Source organism: Mustelus asterias, chromosome 24 (genome assembly GCF_964213995.1).
Source record: "Mustelus asterias chromosome 24, sMusAst1.hap1.1, whole genome shotgun sequence".
Lineage (NCBI taxonomy): Eukaryota > Metazoa > Chordata > Chondrichthyes > Carcharhiniformes > Triakidae > Mustelus > Mustelus asterias.
Genome location: NC_135824.1, coordinates 33760807 through 33784982, shown reverse-complemented (window position 1 = coordinate 33784982; position 24176 = coordinate 33760807). Strand labels below are relative to the sequence as shown.

General features: G+C 42.5%; 1 protein-coding gene across 1 annotated transcript in view; it reads right to left on the bottom strand.

Annotated features, from left to right (window-relative positions):
• Positions 1 to 24176, bottom strand: part of efl1 (elongation factor like GTPase 1) — a 338480-nt gene that overhangs the window by 161203 nt on the left and 153101 nt on the right. Inside the window, exon 15 of the mRNA XM_078241003.1 lies at positions 6850 to 6982. Within this exon, the coding sequence (XP_078097129.1) occupies positions 6850 to 6982 (133 nt within the window). The remainder of the gene's footprint in view (positions 1 to 6849; positions 6983 to 24176) is intronic.

Sequence of the window (24176 nt, the reverse complement as noted above, 5' to 3'; positions counted from 1 at the left end):
TTTCCCTGACGATTCCTCGTCTCCATCTAAACCGATCCTATACTGTGTTATCCTGAATCAATATATTGGGTTTGGGATATTTATGTTGGGAAAGAATAAAAGCATAGGTTTGAGTGCCTGACTCTAATTTTGAATGGTGCTTGCAGAAAGGCACTGTATACCTTGTGATTGGTAATACTCCCACATAATTTATATTTAGTATTCAGGATGTCTATTTTCATTTGAAGAAGTTACTGATTAAAATCGAATGAAATGTGACATTAAAACTGACAAACTACCCACACAAGAGCTGAAGGACACGTCTATAATCTCATTTGTTATCATAGAATCGCTAAGGTGCAGAAGGAGGCCATTCGGCCCAGCGAGCCTGGACCAACAACAATCCCACCCAGGTCCTATCTCCGTAACCCCATGTAGTTACCCTTCTAATCCCCTAACACTAAGGGGCAATTTTTTAGCATAGCCAATCAACCTAACCTGCACATCTTTGGACTGTGGGAGGAAACCAGAACACCCAGAGGAAACCCATGCAGACACAGGGAGAATATGCAAACTCTACACAGACAGACATGTATAAAAAGATAAGTTAGAAGGGTTACACCAGGAAGACATAGAATCAGCTAAAATATTTTTAAAATATAAAAATCTTGTAGAATGAGTGCCTCTGAACAGAGTGGGGTACCCTCTGCCAATGATAAAATGTCCCTAGATTCCCACCTCTTTAAAGGAGAAATGTAAATCTGTATAAAATCATCATTTTGCCATGAAATAAATTATCTTATATTAAATACAGATTAAGTAACACACATCCAGTAAGATGCATCTTCAACAATAATTCCACTTAAATGTCCTGTTAACTTTTTATCCAGTCTGTATCAAAACACAATTCGCAGTTAACTTTCCCAGCAACCAAAACTCATGAGTATGGCTCTTTTCTATAGCACATTGATAGACAGTATATAATGAGGCAGCCAAACTTAAACTGTGCCAATTTATCTGCACATGAATCGACTCCAGGCCAACAGCAGTGTGATAACATTATTTCTGTCTGCAAGCTCATGCTGGTTAAGTTGAATTATCCCAAAATGTAAATATTTTAAACAATGCAAAAAAAAACAGGCATTTTAACCCATGCATCCATCTAAATTTGCAAGGTTTGAAAAGAGTTCCATGACGGTGTCTCAGTAAAAGTCCGCTGCAATTATTCAGTTCATAATGGATATGTCAATGACAGGCAGACACACCAGAACAGCTCAGCTTTTGATTCGAGACGGAACGTAGGCTGCAAGTGTGAGAATTTAGAACCAAACACAAGGAGCATTAAGAGAAAGAGCTTTATTAAATTAGATCCATCTAACATTCTAAAATTACCATATACCTCAACATAATAACGAAATTTAACATAGGCGGGAGTGTAAATAAGTTTCAGGAGCCAATAACATCCATCTATTCAGATTGTAAAAAGTAATTTGTTAATGAAAAGTTTATTTATGCTATAAATTACCTCAGAATCTCAGCCACATATACACTACAAGTCTAATTGCACTTCGTAAAGTTAAGTCAAGGTTAAATATTTGAAATAGGCTCACCTTTGGCATTGGTCAGTAGCCATACAGATATTTTTAGTAGATTGAATAGACACATATGATTAATTCATTTATTAGATATTCATGCAGTGCCAATCCAATCTGGCATATGCCAACTTTTATTTACTTTGTTAAATATTGGCTCATTCACCAATTATGGCATATTGGCATTTCAATTAACAACTGGTTATCAATTCCTTGTCTCACCAGCTAGATGTTTCCATATTCACAGATCTGCAAAAAACTGTATATGATATTCTAATTGAATAGTGAACTAGGAAATGAAAAACACATTTATCATGGCTGCATTACTCATTCAACAGAAACTGTTGGTAAAAGGTTCAGAATGGAGAAGTACATCCTACTACCACACCAATAATTTGTACTCAATTTATGTATAGCTGACATGCTAAATCATCTGTTCAAATCACATACTACATGCAGCTTAACAGCAAAACATTGAGATGGATAGAATGCACCACTAGCAGAAATGTAGGAGTACATACTAATATGCCTCTCCCACATCCAGAGTCCAGATGGACAACCCAACAGAATAGACAAGGATAATGTGCATAAATATTTTATTTCCCCAGAAATTCAGTGGATAACATCGTACTGATCCATACAAAGTCATAAAGCCCAGGTTTAACCTCTGGAATGCCCTGGGTTACTTCATCCCAAGAGGAGTGTAGCATGAGGGTGGGGAGAGGGAATGGAATCAATTAGCATTCTGCTTCTAATTTCTATCCTGCGCACATCAACAGACACCAGTTGAAGCCAAGATCAAATCTGGCCGTGATATCTGTACTCCCTAACACACTCCCATTTGGACAGTCTGACACTGGTTATCCAAGCTTAAAGTCAAGTTTACTTATTAGTCACAAGTAAGGCTTACATTAACACTGCAGTGAAGTTACTGTGAAATTCCCCTAGTCGCCACAGTCCGGCACCTATTTGAGTCAATGCACCTTTCAGAATTGGGAGGAAACCGGAGCACCCGAAGGAAACCCACGCAGACACGGGGAGACTGTGCAAACTCCCCACAGACAGTGTCCCAAGCTGGGAATCGAACCCGGGTCGCTGGCGCTGTGAAGCAGCAGTGCTTCAGATAATAAAGAATGGCCCAGAAGGTGATAAACTTGAAAGATACTGTATCTAAGAATCCATATTCCATTGTGATTTCAAGAGGGAAAAAATGTAAAAGCCAATTTATTTTAGTCATATCTTAGCCATCTATAATAGGGTGAAATTAGGACAGTTGGCATAGATTTTGTACAGCACAGATTAAAAGTTTATTTATTAGTTACAAGCAGACTTACATTCACACTGTAATGAAGTGACTGTGAAAATCCCCTAATCGCCACACTCCGGCACCGGTTTGGGTACACTTAGGGAGAATTTAGGCCGATGCACCTAACCTGCATATCTTTGAACTGTGGGAGGAAACCGGAGCACCCGGAGGAAACCCATGCAGACATGAGGAAAACGTGCAAACTCCGCACAGTGACCCAAGCTGGAGTCGAAACCGGGTCCCTGAAGCTGAGAGGCAGCAGTGCCCAACCACTGTGCCACCGTGCCACCCTGTTGGCCATTATCATCTCTATCTCAGCTCCTCTGCGGCTGATAACTTCACATATGCCTTTGTAACTTCGTGACCCAAGCATTCCAATATTCTCCTTCCTGTCCTGCCTTCCACCAGTCTTCAAAAAACACCAATGTGTCCAGCACTCTGTGGTATTCATCTTGTTCCAGTTCACCCATATCTTCACTGTCCTCTGTTGGCTACCTACTCCTCTCCCCCAGTATGACATTTCAAATTCTGTTCCGAGACTTGTGATCCCGACTTTCTCTGAAACCTCACCAAGCCCTACATTCCAATTCTGCTGCTTCTTTTCGTGCATTTCATCTCTTGTTAGCCACTATTTGGCAGTTATGTTTTCAAGTACCTGAGCCTCACTCTCTGGAATACCGTTTTTAAACCTTATTGAAGAAGGAATAGAAGAGGTGAACTGCTACTGCAATCTTTAATTTCTCTTATTGTTACCAACTGTTAAGCTTTTCTCATGGTATACAATTGTTAGGAAGAGGCTGAAGATTCTTTTAACCAGCCTCTCTGAAACTCTATCAAGGGCAATGTTATGCATTCTAATCTACCAGTTACTTAGCTGTGACTGCTGAAATGGCTTCACATATGATCCTCCAGAGTTAAAAGAAAGAGGAGACTTTTATCTAACATTTCAAACTGGATTCAGATCCAGACAAAGAAGATTAGCGTTATATCCACTGCAAACACCATTCTTTTCCTCTCTTCTTGTCCATATTCTAACTCTGATGGATTGTATAGAGTACTAGAGTCATATAGCACAGAAATGGCCCTTCGGCCCATCGAGTTTGCAACGACAATAACTACCACGAAAGTCATGTTTCCCGGCACTGTGCAAGTTCCTCACAGTCCCTTTTCCTGAATCCAGTACCTACATTCTCTTTTTCCTGAGTGAAGACCGATGAGGAGTATTCATTTAACAGCCTTCCAATATCCTGTGGCTTCACACACAGATTGTCCCCTTGGTCTCTAATGGGCCCTACTCTTTTCCCGGTTAACCTCTTCTCCTTAATGTAACTATAAAATACCTAATCTTGTTTGCAAGTCCTGTCTGAATGTTGCTGAAAAAGAGACATGCCAAAGTTCTTCGTCTTGCACTCATCAGGACACTTTGCAAGAATATCAATGCAAGGGGAAAACAACAATTTATACTTTACGAGAAGACAGCTGGTTCATTGGCAAGTGGGCTCTGATTAGTAGAGGCATTGCCATGGAGAATGCACGAGTTGATAATAGCTGACAGCTAACTGCCAAGTATTGTTGAAATTTTAACCGGGCAGCTTGACCCTGATTGGTCATGGCATTGCAAACGAATGGCTATCACTTATTTTGTTTAGCTGGAATAGGCACAGTGTGTGTACATGTTCATTCTATCTGCAAAGAACAGGGCCCTGTACAATAGTATAAAGTCGCCATAGTCCAAGATGATGATAGGTTGCTGACTGGTGGTGATTAACCCGAGGGTCACCGCACCTCAGACGAGGGGCAAGGTCAAGAAAATGGGACCCCCATGAATAGCCTCAGTTGATATGGGAATTGAACCAGAGCTGTTGGCGGCATTCTGTATCACGAACCAGCCATTCAGCCAACTGGGCTAATTCGACCCCTGGCGACATAACCATATATGTAGCTTCCAGTACATACAAATGTGCCACACTGCTAACCTTAAATTGGTTGTCGGCCTAATTTTTGGCACATTGGAAATTTGCTAAATGATCCTCAATTGCATCTAATGTTGGGCACTATATTTTAAGTTTTGCAAGTACAGGCTGGTCAGGCACGGCCAGATACGATTCGGCTGACTTTGCGACGTATAACCTATGTACCTAGGATTGCAATGCCACTTGAATTCAGATACCACATTCAGACATTTATCAAATAGCATGTCCCAGTTGCTGTTTTCAATGGGCAAGGTACAGACTCTACCAATTTGACACTGGCAGTCAGGCTTGCTGCGTGGTGCATTTGCGTGTACTGAAAGCTACATATTTTAATACACAGGCCCTGTTTTATGCGGACTGAAAGAACGTGTACATACATTATGCCTGTTTCAGCTAAACAAAATAAGCGACAGCCACTTGTTGATTCATTCCCTAGGGCAATGCCTTGACCAATTAGGATCAAGCTGCCTGTTTAAAATTTCAAATGATGTTTGGCAGTTAACTGTTAGTCACCATCAACTGGTGCATTCTCATGGCAATGCCTCGACCAGAGTCCACTTGCCAACCAATCAGCATTCTCTTCTCAAACAGTATAAATTGCTGTTTGCCCCTTACATTCTTGCAAAGTGTCCTGATGAGTGCAAGATGAAAAGCTTCTACATATTTTTTCATTTCAAACTTCTGAATTCCCAAATGGCTGCATGTCTGAATATAGTACCACCTATACTTTTAATTATGGCCCTTAAATTGAATTATCCATTAATTCAAAATGTTTTTGAGCACAAATAATGGTTAAGTGCTGTTTTAATTACGCTGCTGAATCAAATTGATATTTGACTTTTTTCCCCCACAAAAAGAACTAAGAATTAATATGATTAAATATGTGAAGTGCACCTGCTGTCTGCATGTTGATATAATCACTTGATTATAAAGGTTCATCTCAGTGCAGATGCGGTAAACAGTCTGACTGAAACTCTCAATCCTTAGGGGAAAAAACATCCAGCCAGCTTTAGGTCAACTTCATGACCCAAAGTAACAGAATATGCAACACAATGTTCCAATTAAAGATTCACTCAATTTCCAGTTTAGTTTTATCTACCTTGCTGCTTTCTCAGTTGGAACACTGCCTCATCAGCTCTTCATTCAATATAGTTCATGACAAAACTAAATATTGTAAATGCAACAGCGATTCACCCATCACTGGATACAGGAAATTTACTATAGCCATATATCAGGCTACTGATGTGGTAAGAATATTACATGCCTTGCTGATGCTGAAAAATACAGAGCCTTACAGATATATCATCTGTTCCATCTCACAGATACATCATCTCTCCTGTCATCCATGTCTTAGTCACCATCGATTATTCCGATGCTTTCCTGGTCAGATATCTTTCCTCTATCAACTTCCATTCATCCAAACTTCTGCCTGCATTTCATCCTAAGTGAAGTCCCTGTTCTCGCTGATCTGCGCTAACCCTCAATCTCAATATCTCAAATTTAAAATTCTGATCCACAAGTTTTAATCTCTTTATGGCCACACTCCTCCCTTTCTCTGTGACCCCCTTCTGACCGACAACAATCCCTCCAACTTCTGTTTCTGGTCTCTGGTGCATTGGACTCCCTGAACAATCTACTCCCATCCACAGAGTTATGCTATGATGTATGTGAACAGGGAACACTGCGTAAACAGCTCTCCATTCAATATAGTTCATGACAAAACTAAATATTGTAAATGCAACAAAGATTCACCCATCACTGGATATAGGAAATTTACTATAGCCTATACCATATTTACTAAAATCCATGTTAACTAGAATAAGAAAAGGGGAAAGTGGAGGAATGAAATGAAATAATAGCTTTCATAATTTTATAGGGTACTTCCAAATTCAATCTCTATCAGGTTTCTTTGTGATAGAAGTGCCATTACCCATTCCACCTATACATTTTCCAAAATGACCAACAAAGTGATGATAAAAACCCAACTGTAAAGTCTTACCTAGCACATTGCCAACTGGTACCTCTTGTACATTCTCTAATTCTTTTCCCATTAGCAGGAACAAGTCTTCCACTGTGCAATGAGCCAGATGTGGGATCAACAGGTCATCACCAGGTGAACAGCTTTCTGGCAACTGAATAGATAAATATGAATTAGTACAAGTGCAAAATCTGTCTGTGGTAGAGTCACAATATGCATTCTTAGCTCGATAACAAACGAATGAAGAGTAACAGACATCTATAAAGATATGTTAAATCTATAGAAGTTACATTTCTCTGCATCAATCAGTGAGATAAATTCTTAAATCACCACATCTGAAATCATGTCATCCTATATTGCTGCTGGTCAAATAATGAATTTTAAATCAGGAGTCTGAGTATCCATTACTGTCTGCCAGGGCATCCTTACTTTCCTGCTGAGTAACTAACACTAACCTCTAAATGCTGGAATAAGTTCAAAGAAAATAACATATCAGGAGACTGAGATCACATTAACAAGCCATTGAAACTTGTCTGCTGAAGTTTACAGCACAATCTCAACATCTTCAGCATGCTATCCTACATTTAGCAATAAATGATAAGATCAGATAAGCATGGGAGACAGAATCTGCTATAATGTCTGATATTATGAAAAGACTTTCATGCATTTTAGAACTGCTCCCCTGCGTACTTTTGTAAAATAGTAGAACTTTTAATGTACATTCATGCTGCCATTAAAACCTATTGCTAACATCATTTCCATAAGGTTGCACCACAATGGCTGCATTATAAATATCGGCCAGTAATTAAACTTCGAATGCCCAGAATTTTGCTCAAAGCGGCACAGTGATTAGCACTGCTGCCTCACAGCTCCAGGGATCCAGGTTCGATTCCGGGCTTGGTTCACTGTCTGTGTGGGGTTTGCATGTTTTCCCCGTGTTTGCGTGGGTTTCCTCCCACAGTCCAAAAGACGTGCTGGTTAGGTGCACTGGCCACGCTAAATTCTCCCTCAGGGTACTCGAACAGGCGTCGGAGTGTGGCAATTAGGGGAATTTCACAGTAATTTCATTGCAGTGTTAATGTATGCCTTACTTGTGACTAATAAATAAACTTTACTTTAACTTTAAATGAGCATGCATTTTTGAAGTCATTATCAATTTTAGTTTTTCTATAAATACTGTAATTGATTTTCCATTACTTTAAAGGCTATTTTAGACTTCACTGCAATTATGTTGACATGGAACCCTAACAACTTGCATTTGTGTAGTGCCTCTCATTAAAAACTTTCCGAGGACATGGGTTTTGAAAGAACTGCAGTTTAGAGAGAGGCTGAGGGTTGGAGGCATTGTAATAGGCAAGTACCAAATATCAAAGGCACCCAAACATTTTGGCATCAGATGAGTTGACGCAGGGTGCTGTTACAGAAGTGGATGTAGGTAGTCTGTAATGGAGAGGATCTGGAGTCAGAAACTCAGCTCAGATTGGAATAGATCACCAAGCTGCAAACATTCTGGGCAGCCTGAGACAGTGGCTGTGAGGGTGACCAAATTGATGGCAAAGGTATGTAGTTTGTGGCAGGGGCTGAAGACAATGGCTTGGTCATCCCAATGTTAGTTGAAGGTAGCTGCAACTGAAACAGGAACAAGATGAGCAGTTTGATAACGCTGAGATAACAGAGAAGTAGGTGGTGGAGATAGAGATGGGTATCATCGGCTACATGTGGAAGCTGACATCATATCTGGAGATGACAATACCAAAGGACAGTATACTGTTGAAGTAGAGAAGGGACCAAGACTAGATCCTTTGTAACTCTGGAAGTAACAACACAGGAGCAACATGAGAATCCAATGCTCGATATGCTCTGGCTAAAATCAATAGATAAGAGTGAGTCGATACGAGAAGAGCCATTAATTTAGATTGAGACAATGGAGAAGAGGGATTGAAGCAGAATGGTGTGATCAACCATGTCAGAGATGTAGGAGGACAATGAGACTTTAGTTATACCGCATTTGGAACATTGCGTGCAGTTCTGGTCGCCACACAACCAGAAGAACGTGGATGCTTTGGAGAAAGTGCAAATAAGGTTTACCAGGATGTTGCCTGGTCTGGAGGATTTTAGGTAAGAGGAGAGGTTGGATAAATTCGGATTGTTATCACTGAAAAGACAGAGGCTGAGGGACGACCTGGAAGAAGTCTACAAAATTAGACTTTTATGAGAGGCATAGATAGGATGGATAGTCAGAGGCTTTTTCTCAGGGTGGAAGGGTCGATGACAAGAGGGCACAGGTTTAAGCCGAGAGGTGGTAAGTTTAGAGAAGACGTGCGGGGCAAGTTTTTCACACAGAGGGTGTGGGTGCCTGGAAGGTGCTGCCAATGGAGGTGGTGGAAGCAGGCATGTTAGCAACGTTCAAGGTGTATCTTGGTAATTCAGGTGAATAGGAGGTGAACAGATGGATATTGGCGCAGGCTTGGTGGGCTGAAGGGGCTGTTCCTGTGTTGTATTGTTCTTTGAAAGATTTTGATTTGATTTATTATTGTCACATGTATTAACATGCAGTAAAAAGTATTGTTTCTTGCGTGCTATACAGACAAAACATACCGTTCATAGAGAAGGAAACGAGTGCAGAATGTACTATTACAGTCAGAGCTAGGGTGTAGAGAAAGATCAGCTTAATGCAAGGTAAGTCCATTCAAAAGTCTGACAGCAGCAGGGAAGAAGCAGCTCTTGAGTCGGTTGGTAAGTGACCTCAGACATTTACATCTTTTTCCCGAAGGAAGAAGGTGGACGAGAGAATGTCCGGGGTGCATGGGGTCCTTAATTATGCTGGCTGCTTTGCCGAAGCAGCGGGAAGTGTAGACAGAGTCAATGGATGGGAGGCTGGTTTGCCTGATGGATTGGGCTTCATTCATGACCTTTTGTAGTTCCTTGCGGTTTTGGGCAGAGCAGGTGACATACCAAGCTGTGCTACAACCAGAAAGAATGCTTTCTATGGTGCATCTGTAAAAGTTGGTGAGAGTCGTAGCTGACATGCCAAATTTCCTTAGTCTTCTGAGAAAGTAGAGGCGTTGATGGGCTTTCTTAACTATAGTGTTGGCATGGGAGGACCAGGCCAGGTTGTTGGTGATCTAGACACCTAAAAACTTGAAGCTCTCGACCCTTTCTACTTTGTCCACATTGATGTAGACAGGGGCATGTTCTCCTTTACACTTCCTGAAGTCAATGACAATCTCCTTCGTTTTGTTGACATTGAGGGAGAGATTATTATTGCCACACCAGTTCACCAGATTCTCTCTCATTTCTGTACTCTGTCCCTGAGTTAGGAAGTTCAGGATCCAGTCGCAGAGGGAGGTGCCGAGGCCCAGGCCACGGAGTTTGGAAATGAGTTTCGTGGGAATAATAGTGTTGAGGGCTGAGCTGTAGTCAATAAATAGGAGTCTGGGTGTTCTGAGTTGTGGGGGTTGATAGATGCTTTGAAAGGTAGCAGCACTTATGGAGAGGGTACCATTTACAATGGCAGCTTGAAAGGGGGATGGGAAGGAAGATGGTCAGCAGCTTAGTGAGCTTTGGGTCAAGGGAGGAGGAATGGTGAAGTCTCATGGGGATGATGAGATCAATAGTGGCAAAGAGGGAGATAGGAGGGAAGCTAGAAAAAGAAAGGTCCAAGGCTAGCGGAGCTTGTTTCTGAGCTGTAATTTTCTATGGTTCTATCATGGATGAGAGGGGTGTGGAGGGATATGGTCCAAGTGCAGGTCAGTGGGACTAGGCATAAAATGGTTCGGCACAGACAAGAAGGGCCAAAAGGCCTGTTTCTGAGCTGTAATTTTCTATGGTTCTATGGAGCAGATGGGGGTGGACACGACGGGCGGGGGCAGGGGGTTCGCACGGGCAGGGGTTCGCACGGGCAGGGGGGCGCACGGGCAGGGGGGCGCACGGGCAGGGGGGCGCACGGGCAGGGGGGCGCACAGGCAGGGGGGCGCACAGGCAGGGGGGCGCACAGGCAGAGGGGCGCACAGGCAGAGGGGCGCACAGGCAGAGGGGCGCACAGGCAGAGGGGCGCACAGGCAGAGGGGCGCACAGGCAGAGGGGCGCACGGGGGCAGGGAGCAGCAGCAAAGGCAGCAGAATCAATATGAGAGTGGCTAAGAACAGAGCTCATGGAAACAGTTGGCTTTAGAGAAAATAAGTCAGATGTTATTTTCTGCCTCCAGGGTGCTCGTGGACAGCTTTGGAAGAGGAGACTGAGGCCCCAGAGCTGGAAAATAATGCCAGAACTAGCTTTGCATCAAATATGCTAAAGGCTTTGTTCTTTGAGCCTAAGGGAGCAAAGGAAGGGCCCTTAAGTAAGGGAATAGTAGAATTTTGCTGTGAACGAGGGTCTCAAAGGCAGAAGTGAGGGAATGATTGAGCAAATCAACACCTCTGCGATGACTGGAAGGCCAAAGGTTAGGCAGTTGGGAGATTGAAAGTGCAGTTGTAAATAATCAAGTGAGGAAACAGACAGAAGTGAGATTGGATGGGTGTCAGGAAGGATGCGAGTGGTGAGGGACAAAAGGAAGTGGTCAGTGATGGCCCTGCCAGCAATCAAAAGCACGAAATACAGAGGCCATGGGAAATGCTGGCTTTCAATTTGACTGAGCTCATCTGAAGGGTGGTATTTAGAGAGGACACAGGAATTAAGAGCAAAAGTAAGCCATTTGGTGCTTGAAGCCCACTGTGCCATTCAATAAAATCATGGCTGATTCATAGAAATTCTACAGCGCAGAAGGAGGCCATTCGACCCATCGAGTCTGCACCGACCATAATCCCACCCAGGCCCTACCCCCATATATTTACCCGCTAATCCCTCTAACTACGCATCTCAGGGACAATTTTTAACCTGGCCAATCAACCTAACCCGCACATCTTTGGACTGGATTGGATTGTGATCTCGGCTGGGATTTTCCGCTCCTGTTTTGTTTGGACAGGTTTGTCAACGAGAGCCGAAAATCTCAAGAGGGGGCCGGGTCGCATGATGCGATTGTCCCCAACCCTGTCAGTGACATTGGGAACATCATCTTCATACATTAGCATCACATTATCAGGCCTGAATCCCACCCCCCCCTCCACACCCATAAGAAAACCCATTCAAGTCAGTGTGAAGACAGACCGGTGTGAATCACAACTGGTCTCCTGAGGCGTGCACCTGACATCCAGACCTCCCAGAGGAGCTCAGGTGCTCCATCAGAGGGGAGAGGGTCAAGTCCAGGCACTACCCCCAGATGCTGTACTGCGTTTGTGGGTGGGGTTCCTCGTTAACTTTTGCGCATTAAGAACAGTGCCCCGATCTTCAAAGAACTAAGTTGCTGGGAGGGCAGAGCCCTATCAGAGCCCGCCCGATCAGCGAGATGTCGTGGGATCTGCCCCATGCTTCTTTTTAACTAAGTCCAGGACGATACGGTGGAGAATGCCACCGTCAGAGGCTTCAATGCTGCTTTTCCCACCTGCTATTGGCCTTTATATATTCAGGAACTCGATTCCACTTTCCTGTCTTTCGCCCATAAATCTCAACTCCTTTGTCAATCAAAAATCTATCTAACTCAGCCTTAAATATATTCAATGACCCAGCCTCCACTACTCTTGGGGTTGAAAATTCATGACTCCCAAAGAAAAAAAATTCTCTTCTCAGTCTGAAATGTGAGACCCCGAAGTTTTAAACACTGTCTCCTAGTTCTAGACTCCCCCAAAAGGGTAAACATCCTTCCAACATCCACCCTATCAAGTCCCCTCAGAAGCTTATATGCTTCGATAAGATCACCTCTCATTCTTCTATATTTTTACAGGCACAGGTCCAACCTGCTCAATCTTTGCTCCTAAGATAAGAACTTCATCCCATCAGTTGAGCGAACCTTCTCTAAACTCTGAAAGACAGGAGGGTTGTGAATTCATAGGGAAGAGGTGAGATTGAACCTGGAATCACTGAGGATAAGGAGTTTCTCATGATATGAAATCTGGCTATAAACTTTGAACTATGGCTTGGGACTGCAATAGACAATGGAGTTGATGGATGCGATAGAAAGTGGAGCCACAGGTGGACAGGGTGGTGAAGAAGGCATTCGGCATGCTTGGTTTCATTGGTCAGAACATTGAATACAGGAGTTGGGACACCTTGTTGAAGTTGTACAAGACATTGGTAAGGCCACACTTGGAATACTGTGTACAGTTCTGATCGCCCTATTATAGAAAGGATATTATTAAACTAGAAAGAGTGCAGAAAAGATTTACTGGTATACTACTGGGACTTGATGGTTTGAGTTATAAGGAGAGGCTGGATAGACTGGAACTTTTTTTCCCTGGAGCATATAAGGCTTAGGGGTGATCTTATGGAGGTCTACAAAACAATGAGGGGCCTAGATCAGCGAGATAGTCAATATCTTTTCCCAAAGGTAGGGGAGTCTAAAATTAGAGGGCATAGGTTTAAGGTGAGAGGGGAGAGATACAAAAGGATCCAGAGGGGCAATTTTTTCACACTGAGGGCAGCGAATGTCTGGAACGAGCAGCCAGAGGCAGTAGTAGAGGCAGGCAAAATTTTGTCTTTTAAAAAGCATTTAGACAGTTACATGCGTAAGATGGGTATAAAGAGGGATATGGGCCAAATGTGGGCAATTGGGATTAGCTTAGTGGTTAAAACTGGACAAATTGGGCCGAAGGGCCTGCTTCCATGCTGTAAACCTCTATGACAATGCAACTTTTAAAGGGGGGGTGAGCAGCGAAAAAAGGTGAGGTGCTCAAAGGAGTAATAGTTTCCAGAACAATAGGGGGTGAAACCAAATTATGACAGTGATAAGGCCTTAATAAGGTGGAAATTGTCACTGTCCTTGAGCCACATTTCAATTAAAGAATCATGCCACTGTGATCATCCACAATAAGATCATGACTGGCACAGTCCAAAGGGGTAATGCTGGTGGAGATGAACCAGATAGTTGGCCAATCTCAGGTTTATTACCTGAGCCACAAGGAAATGGGTATATGGTAAATAAGGTTAGAGAAATGAATGTGTGGCTCAAAGACTGATGTGGGGGAAATGGGATTTTATTCATGAGGCGCTAGCACCAGTACTGGGGAAAGTGGATTAAAAAAAAACTGCGGAAACTGGAGAAAGCCATTCAGGAGACATGGTTATAGGCTAACCAAGGCTAGGACTTGAATATAGGATGGGGTAGCTCTGTTAAAGATGTTATTACATTTGTATAGTAGCAACAGGTGACAGCTCGAAGAGCAAGATGCAAAAACAGTTTGGGTACAGATAAGGAATAGGAAAGGTAAGAAGTCACTTGTGGGAGTAGATTATAGGCCCCTTAATAGTAGTTTCACTGTAGAATAGTGTATGAAGAAACCTATAATTGCAGTGTGTAATGAAACTACTGCAATAATCATAGGTGACTTTGATCTATATGTAGATTGGAAGAATCGGATTGGCAAAGATAACCTATAAAACTAGTTCATAGAGTGTATGAGAGACAACTTAGAGCATGCTTGAGCCAACCAGGAAGCAGGGTATCCTAGACCTCTAATGAGGGATGAGACAGGATTCATCAACACCCTCAAGTTAAAGGAACCTCTAGGTGACACCAATAATTTTACATTTGGTTTGAAGAGGTTAAGTATGGGTCTAAGCCTAGTGTTTTAAACCTGAATAAGACTAATATAATGGTATGAAAGCAAAGCTAGCTAAAGTGAACTGGGAAAACAGTTTGAAAGGTAGGATGATAGAGATGTAGTGGCAGTCTTTTAAGGAGATGTTTAATAACCTCAGCAAAGATTTATCCCAGTAAGAAGGATGTATCATCCATGGCTGAATGAAGTAGTTAGGAATTGTCTCATTGAAAGAACCACTATACATCTGCAAAGTGATAGGATAGTGGTAGGTCAGAAGGTTGGTCAGATTTTAAAAGTAAACAAAGGCTAACAATAAAGAGGGAGAAAGTTAAGAACAACAGAAAGCTAGCTTGTAACATTAAAACAGACAGTAATAGTCTTCACAAGTATTTTAATAGGGAAAGAGTAATTAAAGCTCATAATGGTCCTGTGGAGAGTAAGTCTTTTGGCGGGGCGGGGGGAGGAATTGATAATGGAAAACAAGGAAATGGTGGAGGCATTGAACAGGAACGGGTGACACGGTGGCACAGTGGTTAGCACTGCTGCCTCACAGCTTCATGTCTGCATGGGTTTCCTCCGGGTGCTCCGGTTTCCTCCCACAGTCTAAAGATATGCAGGTTAGGTTAATTGGCCACGCTAAATTGCCCCTTAGTGTCCCAGGATGTGCAGGTTAGAGAGATTAGCGGGTTAAATATACGGGGTTACGGGCATAGGGCCCGAGTGGGATTGTTGTCGGTGCAGATTCAATGGGCCGAATGGCCTCCTTCTGCACAGTAGGGTTTATATGGAGACCTAATAGAGGTATATAAGATGTTGAGAGGCATAGATCGGGTGGACTCTCAGAGGCTTTTTCCCAGGGTGGAAATGGCTGCTACGAGAGGACACAGGTTTAAGGTGCTGGGGGGTAGGTACAGGGAAAATGTTAGGGGGAAGTTTTTCACACAGAGGGTGGTGGGCGAGTGGAATCGGCTGCCGTCAGTGGTGGTGGAGGCAAACTCAATAGGGTCTTTTAAGAGACTCCTGGATGAGTACATGGGACTTAATAGGATGGAGGGTTATAGGTAGGCCTAAAAGGTAGGGATATGTTCGGCACAATTTGTGGGGCCGAAAGGCCTGTTTTGTGCTGTAGCTTTTCTATGTTTCTATATACGATATGATATATGATATGTATTTCTTGTCTGCCTTCACTGTAGTCAACTTCAAGAACTTTTCAAAGAAACCTGAAACTCAAGAGACGAACAGGAGCGAGGAACACAAGGGATAAGGTGCTGGGATGTCTATTAAAACCTAAAGGCTGACGAGTTTTCAGGTCTAAATATAATAGGGTTATTATAATAGGGTCTGGATAATAGGGTTTTAAAAGTAGTGGCTGCTGAAATAGTAGATGCATTGGTCATAGTCTTCCAAAATTGACGGGTCCCCATCAATTGGAAAATAGTTGATATAAGATCTTAATTTAAGGAGGGAAACAGAAAGTGGGAAGCTATGGATGGAATGCTCCTCACCAGCCTGTGGCAGGTTTGGAGTCGGGCAGGTGCAGTGAATCTGGCGGGAGCGAATAAGTCTGAAACCCGCTATCGCAAAATCATGTTGCAATTCCTCCAATGGCAGCATTTGCATCTCATGAATGCTCATTAAAACAGCTGGTCACCAGCATCCCATCAGGCTTTTCAATCTTGCATCACACCAGCGGTAATTTATGTTGGCATCAAACCCGGTTACTAATGAGTGGCGTATAGAAGGCAGTCCTCAGCTCGCCAGAGACTTCGGGATGAGCGCAACAACTTTCTGCCATGGTGCTACACTGCCTTTGATGCGCTATATATCACTCTGCGGGGGCAGATCATTTCCTGCCTTCATATTCAAGTTGAGCTGGTCTTCATGGACAGCACCACGCTGCTGGATCCATGGACCCTGTGCTGTGTCACCGAGCGGATCAGTACTACGCCTGGAGCTTGTGAGTACAGGAATGGCCTTGCCCTGGTGCCACAGTGTCCAGGCAGGGCTGTGCTGCAGGATTCATGCAGCCACCACAACAGAAGTCTGGAGTTTAACCAGAGGTGTGGCCTATTAAGACAAGGGACAATGTGGAAGGAGGGCTGTGCAAGGAGTAGTTGTGGGGCTGTGGGGGGGATGTCTCACAATGGCATGTAGAGGGGCAAGGAAGTGGATGACAAAGATGAACAGTAGAAGGCAGGGGGAAGACCAAGGGGAGGGAAGCTGACCCCAACATGACTGCATGAAAAGCTCACAAACAAGGGGTTCTAAGGGAACCATTTACTGGAAGGTGATGAATGAAGATTCCAGATGTGGTGGGTAGCGGTCCAAGTGGGGCATGGGCACCTCACAGAAGATGGGCTCAGGGAGGGTAGTTGAATCAGGCTTCCTCAGACTTCCTCAAGGCTGCTAGCATTTTTTTTCCCCTCTGGGTTGCTGACTTCCTGCACTGTCTGGTGAGGACAGGTGGGCTGGAGAGTGATGGGTGTGTGTGTGCTTGACTGGTGTTTAAATATGGATCTTCAAACCTACCAACTGAGGGTAGGTGGGTAAATCAGCTGCCGGTCTGCCAGGAGAGACAGAGCGGAACTTGCTTGTGCATAATTAATGAGGGTTCAAGTGCTGAATCTTGCGCGGGATCCCACCATTTTGGCCAGTGGGACAAGCGCCACTGGAGCTGCCCGCCACCGCACTTAGTCTCGAAATGGGAGAATTCCACCCCACATCTGTCACAGGGAAACTGCGAGGTTCCATTATTCAGGAGGTGATAGCAGGATACGGAGAAAATCATCGTCAACATGGCTTTGTGCAAGGAAAATTGTGTTTAACTAAATTTGCTAGAGATTTTTGAGGAAGTAACAAGCAAGGCAGTTAAAGGGGAACCTTTGGATGTGGTATACTTGCATTTCTAAAAGACATTTGCCTGGATAGCCTATTAGCATGAATAAAGGCTTAGTTAGCTAACATGAAGCAGAAAGTAAGAATAAATGCTACCTTTTTTAGGTTGGCAAGCTGTGACAAGTAGAGTGCCACAGGGATCAGTGTTGGGGCCTCAACTATTTACAATGAATTGGATAAAGGGACCAAATGTATGGATGTTAAATTTGCCAATCACATCAGGATAAGTAGGAAAGTAAGTTGTCATGAGGAGGTAGAGATTCTGCAAAGGGATATAGACAGGATAATTGAGTGGGCAAAACATTAGCAGATGGAGTATCATGTAGGAAAATGAGAACTTATCCAGTTTGACAAGAACAATGGAAAATCAGTATGCTCTTTAAATGGAGAGATTGCAGAATTTGCTGGCACAGAGTTACAAAATATTAAAAACAAGTTCCCAGGTCCAAATAGCCTACATTCTAGGGTCGAGTGGCTGCAGAGATAGTAGTTGCATTGTTTACATGTGATTAGGAAGGCAAATGGAATATTGGAGTTTATTGCAAGGGGAATGGAATATAAAATAATGGAGGGCATTGGAGAGACCACTAGGATCTTCAAACCTACCAAGTAAGGGTAGGTGGGTAAATCAGCTGCTGGTCTGCCAGGAGAGACGGAGCAGAACTTGCTTGTGCATAATTAATGAGGGTTCAAGCGCTGAATCTCGTGCGGGATTCCACCATTTTGGCCAGTGGGACAAGCGCCACTGGAGCTGCCCGGAACAATCTGAACAAAGGAAACTATGAGGGGCAAATTAACTACGGTGGATTATGAAAATACATTAAGATTTGACAGTAGACGGACAATGGCTAGTATTTAAGGAAATATTACATGATCTATAGCAAGTGTACATTTCTCTAAGACACAAAAATCCTGCAGGAAAGGTGAATCAACCATGGCGAACAAAATAAGTTAATGATAGCATTAAATCATTGGAAGAGGCTTATAAAGTTGCCAGAAAAAATGGTAAGCCCGAGGAGTGGGAACAATTTAGAATCCAGCAAAGATGGACCAAGAAACTGATAAAGAAAGTATAAAGAGAACACAATTGCAAGTGAGGAAGAAACGTAAAAGCTTCTTAAATATGTGAAAAGGAAAAGATTAGCAAAGACTAATATGAATTTATTACAGGTGGAGACAGAAAAATTTATACTGGTGAATAGGGAAACGATGGAGAAAATAAACAGTTACTTTGTGTCTTCACGAGGGAAGATGCAAAAAAATCTACCAGGGAACAAAGGACTTACGAAAACGAGAAACCGAAAGAAATGATTAAATTAGTACTTGAAAAATTAATGGAATTGAAGGTTGATACATCCCCGGTCCAGATGAGTTAACTTCCAGAGTATTGAAGGAGGTGGTTATAGAGATAGTCGATGCATTGGTGGTTATCTTTCAAAATTCTAAAGATTCTGGAAAGGCTCTTGTAGACTAGAAAAGTAGCAATGTTATCCCACTATTTAAGAAAGGAGGGAGAGAGAAAACTTGAGAACGATAGACCTGAAAGTTTGATGTCAGTTGTCAGGAAAATACTAAAGTCTGTCGCAAAGGATGTGATAGCTGGGTACTTAGAAAATAATATTATGATTGGGCAAAGTCAACATGGATTAATCAAAAGGAAATCATGCTTGACAATCCTGTTGAGATGTTTTTTCGTATGCATTTCACAGATAAAAGGGGAACCAATGGATGTGGCATATTTGGATGTTTCAGAAGGCTTTTGAAAAGGTTCCACAAAGGAGGTTGCCAAACACGACTACAGACTAGAAATATACTGACATGGACAGAGAAACCTTAACAGTCAGAAAACAGAGTAGGAATAAATGAGTCATTCTCAGGATGGCAGGCTGTGGCTAGTGGGGTATCACAAGGATCAGTGCTTGGGCCACAGCTGTTCACAATATATATCAATGATTTGGATGTGGGGACCAAATGTAATATTTTAAAGTTTGTCATCAACTCGGTGAAGGACGCGCTTTGGTCCGCCCGAAACTTGCTGATCTTCCAGCTGAAAGAATTGTCCTCGACCGAGTGTTGCAGACTGGCACATTCCAAGGTCCAGGACTATGTGCTCAGGGACGCGCTCAAGCTTGGGGCAGCCGCCGCCAAGGCACAATGGGGAAAGGCCACCGTGTAAAGCGTCTCAACTGAGGCAGACCGAGGGCCGGGTAACTGCAGAATACCCTCGGCCTGCGTAACTGTGTGCCAACCTGAAAAATAACAGCACACAGTAAACTCTGACGCATGTATATAGTTTTAAGAAATGAAATGTAACGAAATGTAATGTTTTGTAAATAAGCACTGTATTGTACTGTAAAAATGATTCTTTTTTGCACTGTTTATGACTTTTGGATCTGTAATTTTGCAATGTTTTATTGGAGAGTTTTTTTTTGTGAATAAAGTATATTTTTGAAATAAAATAAAAAAATTTAAAGTTTGCTGATGGCACAAAACTAGGTTCGAATGTAAGTTGTGAAGAGGATGCAAAGAGGATTCAAGAATAATTGGACAGGCAAGTGAATGGAAAATAACATAGTAGATGGAATATAATGTGAATAAGCATGAAGTTATCCACTTTAGTAGAAAAAACAGAAAGGCAGAGTATTTCTTAAATGGTGAGAGATGGGCAGTGTTGATGTCCAAAGGGACCTACCTGGGTGTCCTTGTTTATGAGTCACTGAAAGCTAGCATGCATATGCAGCAAGCAATTACGAAGGCAAATAGTATGTTGGCCTTCATCGCAAGGGGATTTAAGTACATGAATAAAGATGTCTTACTGAAATTCTATTGAGCCTTGGTGAGACCACACCTAGTGAGTTGTGTAGAGTTTTGGTTTTCTTTTCCAAAGAGGGATATACTTGTCAGAGAGCATGCAACAGAGATTCACCAGGCTAATCCCTGGGACGGCAGAATTGTCTCATGAGGAGTGATTGAGGAGACTTGGCTTGTATTCTCTGCAGTTCTGAATAATGAGAGATCTCATTGAAACTTATCAAATTTTTGCAGGATGTGACAGGGTAGATGTAGATAGGATATTCACCCTAACTGATAAGTCTAGAACTCGGGGGCAGTTTCAGAATAAAGGGCAGTTCATTTGAGATTGAGATGAGGAGGAATTTCTTCACTCAGAGGCTGCTGAATCTTTGGAATTCTCTAGTCTAGAGGGATGTAGAAGCTCCATCATTGAGCATGTTCAAGCCAGAAACTGATAGGTTTCCAGATAATCATGACATCAAGGGATATAGCGATAGTGGGGAAACATGGTTTAGAGGTAGATGATCAGCCATGATCTATTTGAATAGCGAGAGGCTCGGTGGGCTGACTGCTCCTGTTTCCTATCTGTTGTCCATCTGCCAGACTGATCAACTTGCCGAATCCTTGAACCATTTTGACATTTATTTGCTACAAATGTTTATACACATTTACTCAAATGACATCGTGGGACGGAGGTCCGGATTGTCTGACCTCGCCTGCAGCTGGGATTTTCCGGTCCCGCTGCAGTGAACAGAGATTTGGCTGAGCACCAAATTCTCCATTCTTGCTGCAACAGCAGGAGAATTCTGGCCAGAACAGAATGGAGAATTCTGGCCAGAGACCGTGTAGTCCTTACACTATGGTGGAAGGAACAGTGGAGTGTAGATACTTTGTAAGCTAACATTTCTGGCCATCCATTTGAGTCAGGCCAATCTTTCTGATCTTGAATTTTAATGAAGTTGCTATATGTTGAAATGTAAATGGGAAAAGTGTCAAGACATTCACAGGGAAGAATAAAAAGCTATCAAAATGTCAAGAGATGAAAGTACGCAATCATGTAAATGTTTTTTTAAACACAATTATTTTTCTGTTGTGAAATATGATTGCCCTTTTATACTGGTTACATGCTATTTCAGGTTAATCTGTGCTCGCTGACACTGCTTGGTCATCGTTAGCATCTTGTTTAACTCAGTATTTTCAAAACCTGCAGATTTATTTTTTAAAAATCTAGTTTCCAATGAAGCACAAATATGTACAAACATAAGCCAACTTTCAATACATTAACGATATCCGCAAAACTAAAGGAGAAAATTCCGCTTTTAATGGAAAGGTGGATTTTAGACTTTATTTGTAATTAAAAATGGCTTCTTAGAAACTATACATATCAAAGCTGGCAGATTGTTAACTATAATCGAGTAGATATTATGGTTTTTATTACAAAAGGAGGTGTGATTTGTTAAGAGACTTTCTTCTTTGTCTACACATGTAAATAATATGCCAAAAATTTATTTCCACCTGCCAGCTTTTGGTAAATAATCCTTAATGGTCCGAACAGGCCCAAATTGTTTTCCATCTATCATTACACCACAAATTTTATGGAGGTTCTGTACCAATGCTTTTTCAAATCAAATATTACTTGCTGCCATTAATTAACAAAGAACATTCTCACCTAGTAAGTTGGAAAAATAACTGAAATGTGTAGTACAATCTGCCGAAGGGCAGCATGGTGGCACAGTGGTTAGCACTGCTACCTCACAGCATCAGGGACCCGGGTTCAATTCCAGTCTTGGGTAACCGTCTGTGGGGAGTTTACACCTTCTCCCTATGTCCACGTGGGTTTCCTCCAGGTGCACCAGTTTCCTTCCACAGCCCAAAGATGTGCAGGTTTGGTTGATTGGCCATGCTAAATTGACCCTTAGTGTCAGGGGATTAGTAGGGTAAATACGTGGGGTTATGGGGATAGGGCCTGGGTGGGATTGTTGTTCGGTGCAGCCTCAATGGGCTGAATGGCCTCCTTCTGCAGTGAAGGGATTCTATAATTCTAATCTACTGCTCAAAGAATAAAAAGGAACTAAATGATTAAGTTAGCTGGACTCTTGTCAAGACTATTCAAGCATTTCAAGTGCAACAGATAATACATAGAACCCAGAACCCAATAAAATGCAATGAATCTCTTAAATTACAGACATCTCAAGGATGGGCATCAGCTGTTTCTTTATTACAAAGGTTCTTCATTTCAAATAGCCATTGTACGTACTGACAGCTGCTACAGGAAGGTTCATCCCCAAAAGCCGACAGAGATAGTGACTGGGAAGGTGCGCGAAGAGAGAATTCAAAGACAGAGATTGCACCTGCAGGGGGTAGATTCAGACCCCAGTGCAGGCAGTAACTGAAGGGGGGGGAGGCGGAATTCCCATGCTATTACTGACAGGGTTGACGACTGCTCGGAGGATGAGAATTCCAACCCCGATTTTGCCAAGGCCTCAATTTGCAAATGTCCCTGCTTTCAAAGCGCCTCTTATATCTTTTTTGATGCCAAGTTATTTGGGACTGTTAACAAGTGTCTGCTTTTTAGTAGGTGTCTTTTTTTTTTAAGGAGTACAGATTTATTCAGGGCTTCTGCAGTGAGAGTACCACGTATTGTGGGTTATTGTGGAGCAGTAATCTTCCTTTATCCATCAGTAATTTCACTATTAACCAGCTTCCAACACAAGTGCCAAATGTGGCAGCAGCTATTCCCTGGGCACTGCTTCTCATGCTGGGGAGAGAAACGAACATTTATGTATTGTCTTTCACAACCTCAAGAATTCCCCAAATGCTTTACAACGAACAATGTACTTCTGAAGGGGAGTCACTGCTACAAGACAGGGAGCCATTCAACACAACACCACAAAAAATATTTCACTGGCTGTAAAAGTTTTAGGATGTTCTGAAGTAGTGAGAAGCACTACAGAATTCTTCCTTTACAATAGCCATGTTGCACAGCAGGATTTCATAAACAGCAATGAAATAACTGTTGGATGGAACATGGAATTAACTCTTCTTCAAATAATGGTATTGAATTTTTTAACATCCGCCTGAGAACACGGTTACAGCCAATATCTCATCTGGCACCTCTGACAAAGTAGTGTTTAAACTTCTGAAGTGAAACTTGAAGCACAATCTGACTCAGTTTAGCACAATATACTAAACCAAGTTCAGTTATTTGTAATCTATAAAACAAAGTGTGTGCTTTGAGTTTCTTCCTTAAGGCCTTGTGTCGCTAAAATGTTAGTAAGTCTGCATTTTAGAAAACAGGAAAAAACATATTTGGGCAGTGTGTGAGATTGCACTACCCAGCTGTTCTAACTTGAGGCTTTAGTTTACCATCCTGGGTCATTCAATTATACAATTAGATTTTTTTTCATTCATGGGCGTCACTGGCTGGCCAGCATTTATTAACCATCACTAGTCACCCTTGGAGGGCAGTTGAGGGTCAGCCACATTGCTGTGGCTCTGGAGTTACATGTAGGCCAGACCAGGTAAGGACGGCAGATTTCCTTCCCTAAAGGACATTAGTGAACCAGATGGGTTTTTCCGACAATCGACAATGGTTTCATGGTCATCAGTAGATTCTTAATTCCAGATAGTTTACATTGAATTGAAATTTCACTATCTGCCGTGGTGGGATTCGAACCAGGCCCCCAGAACATTAGCTGAGTTTCTGGATGAACGCTCTAGCGATAATACCACTGGGCCATCACCTCCCCTAGATGTTCAGCAATAAAGATAAACTTCTGATTGTTAAGGATATAGATTTTACTCACAGGACAGGTTAGTGATGTTGAACCTAAAACTGACAAGAGCAGATTCAAAATTTTGTATCAAGGATGTATTTTTACACTGCTGCTTAACCAACATCTCAAAAAAAACCAGTCCTTTAAATGAGAGTCCTCACATTTTATTTTACTGCAATGGTGCCCCTGCATTCTCTGTAGAGCTCGTCCAATTCCGACAAGATAAGGCTGAAGCATTCGCAACAATCTT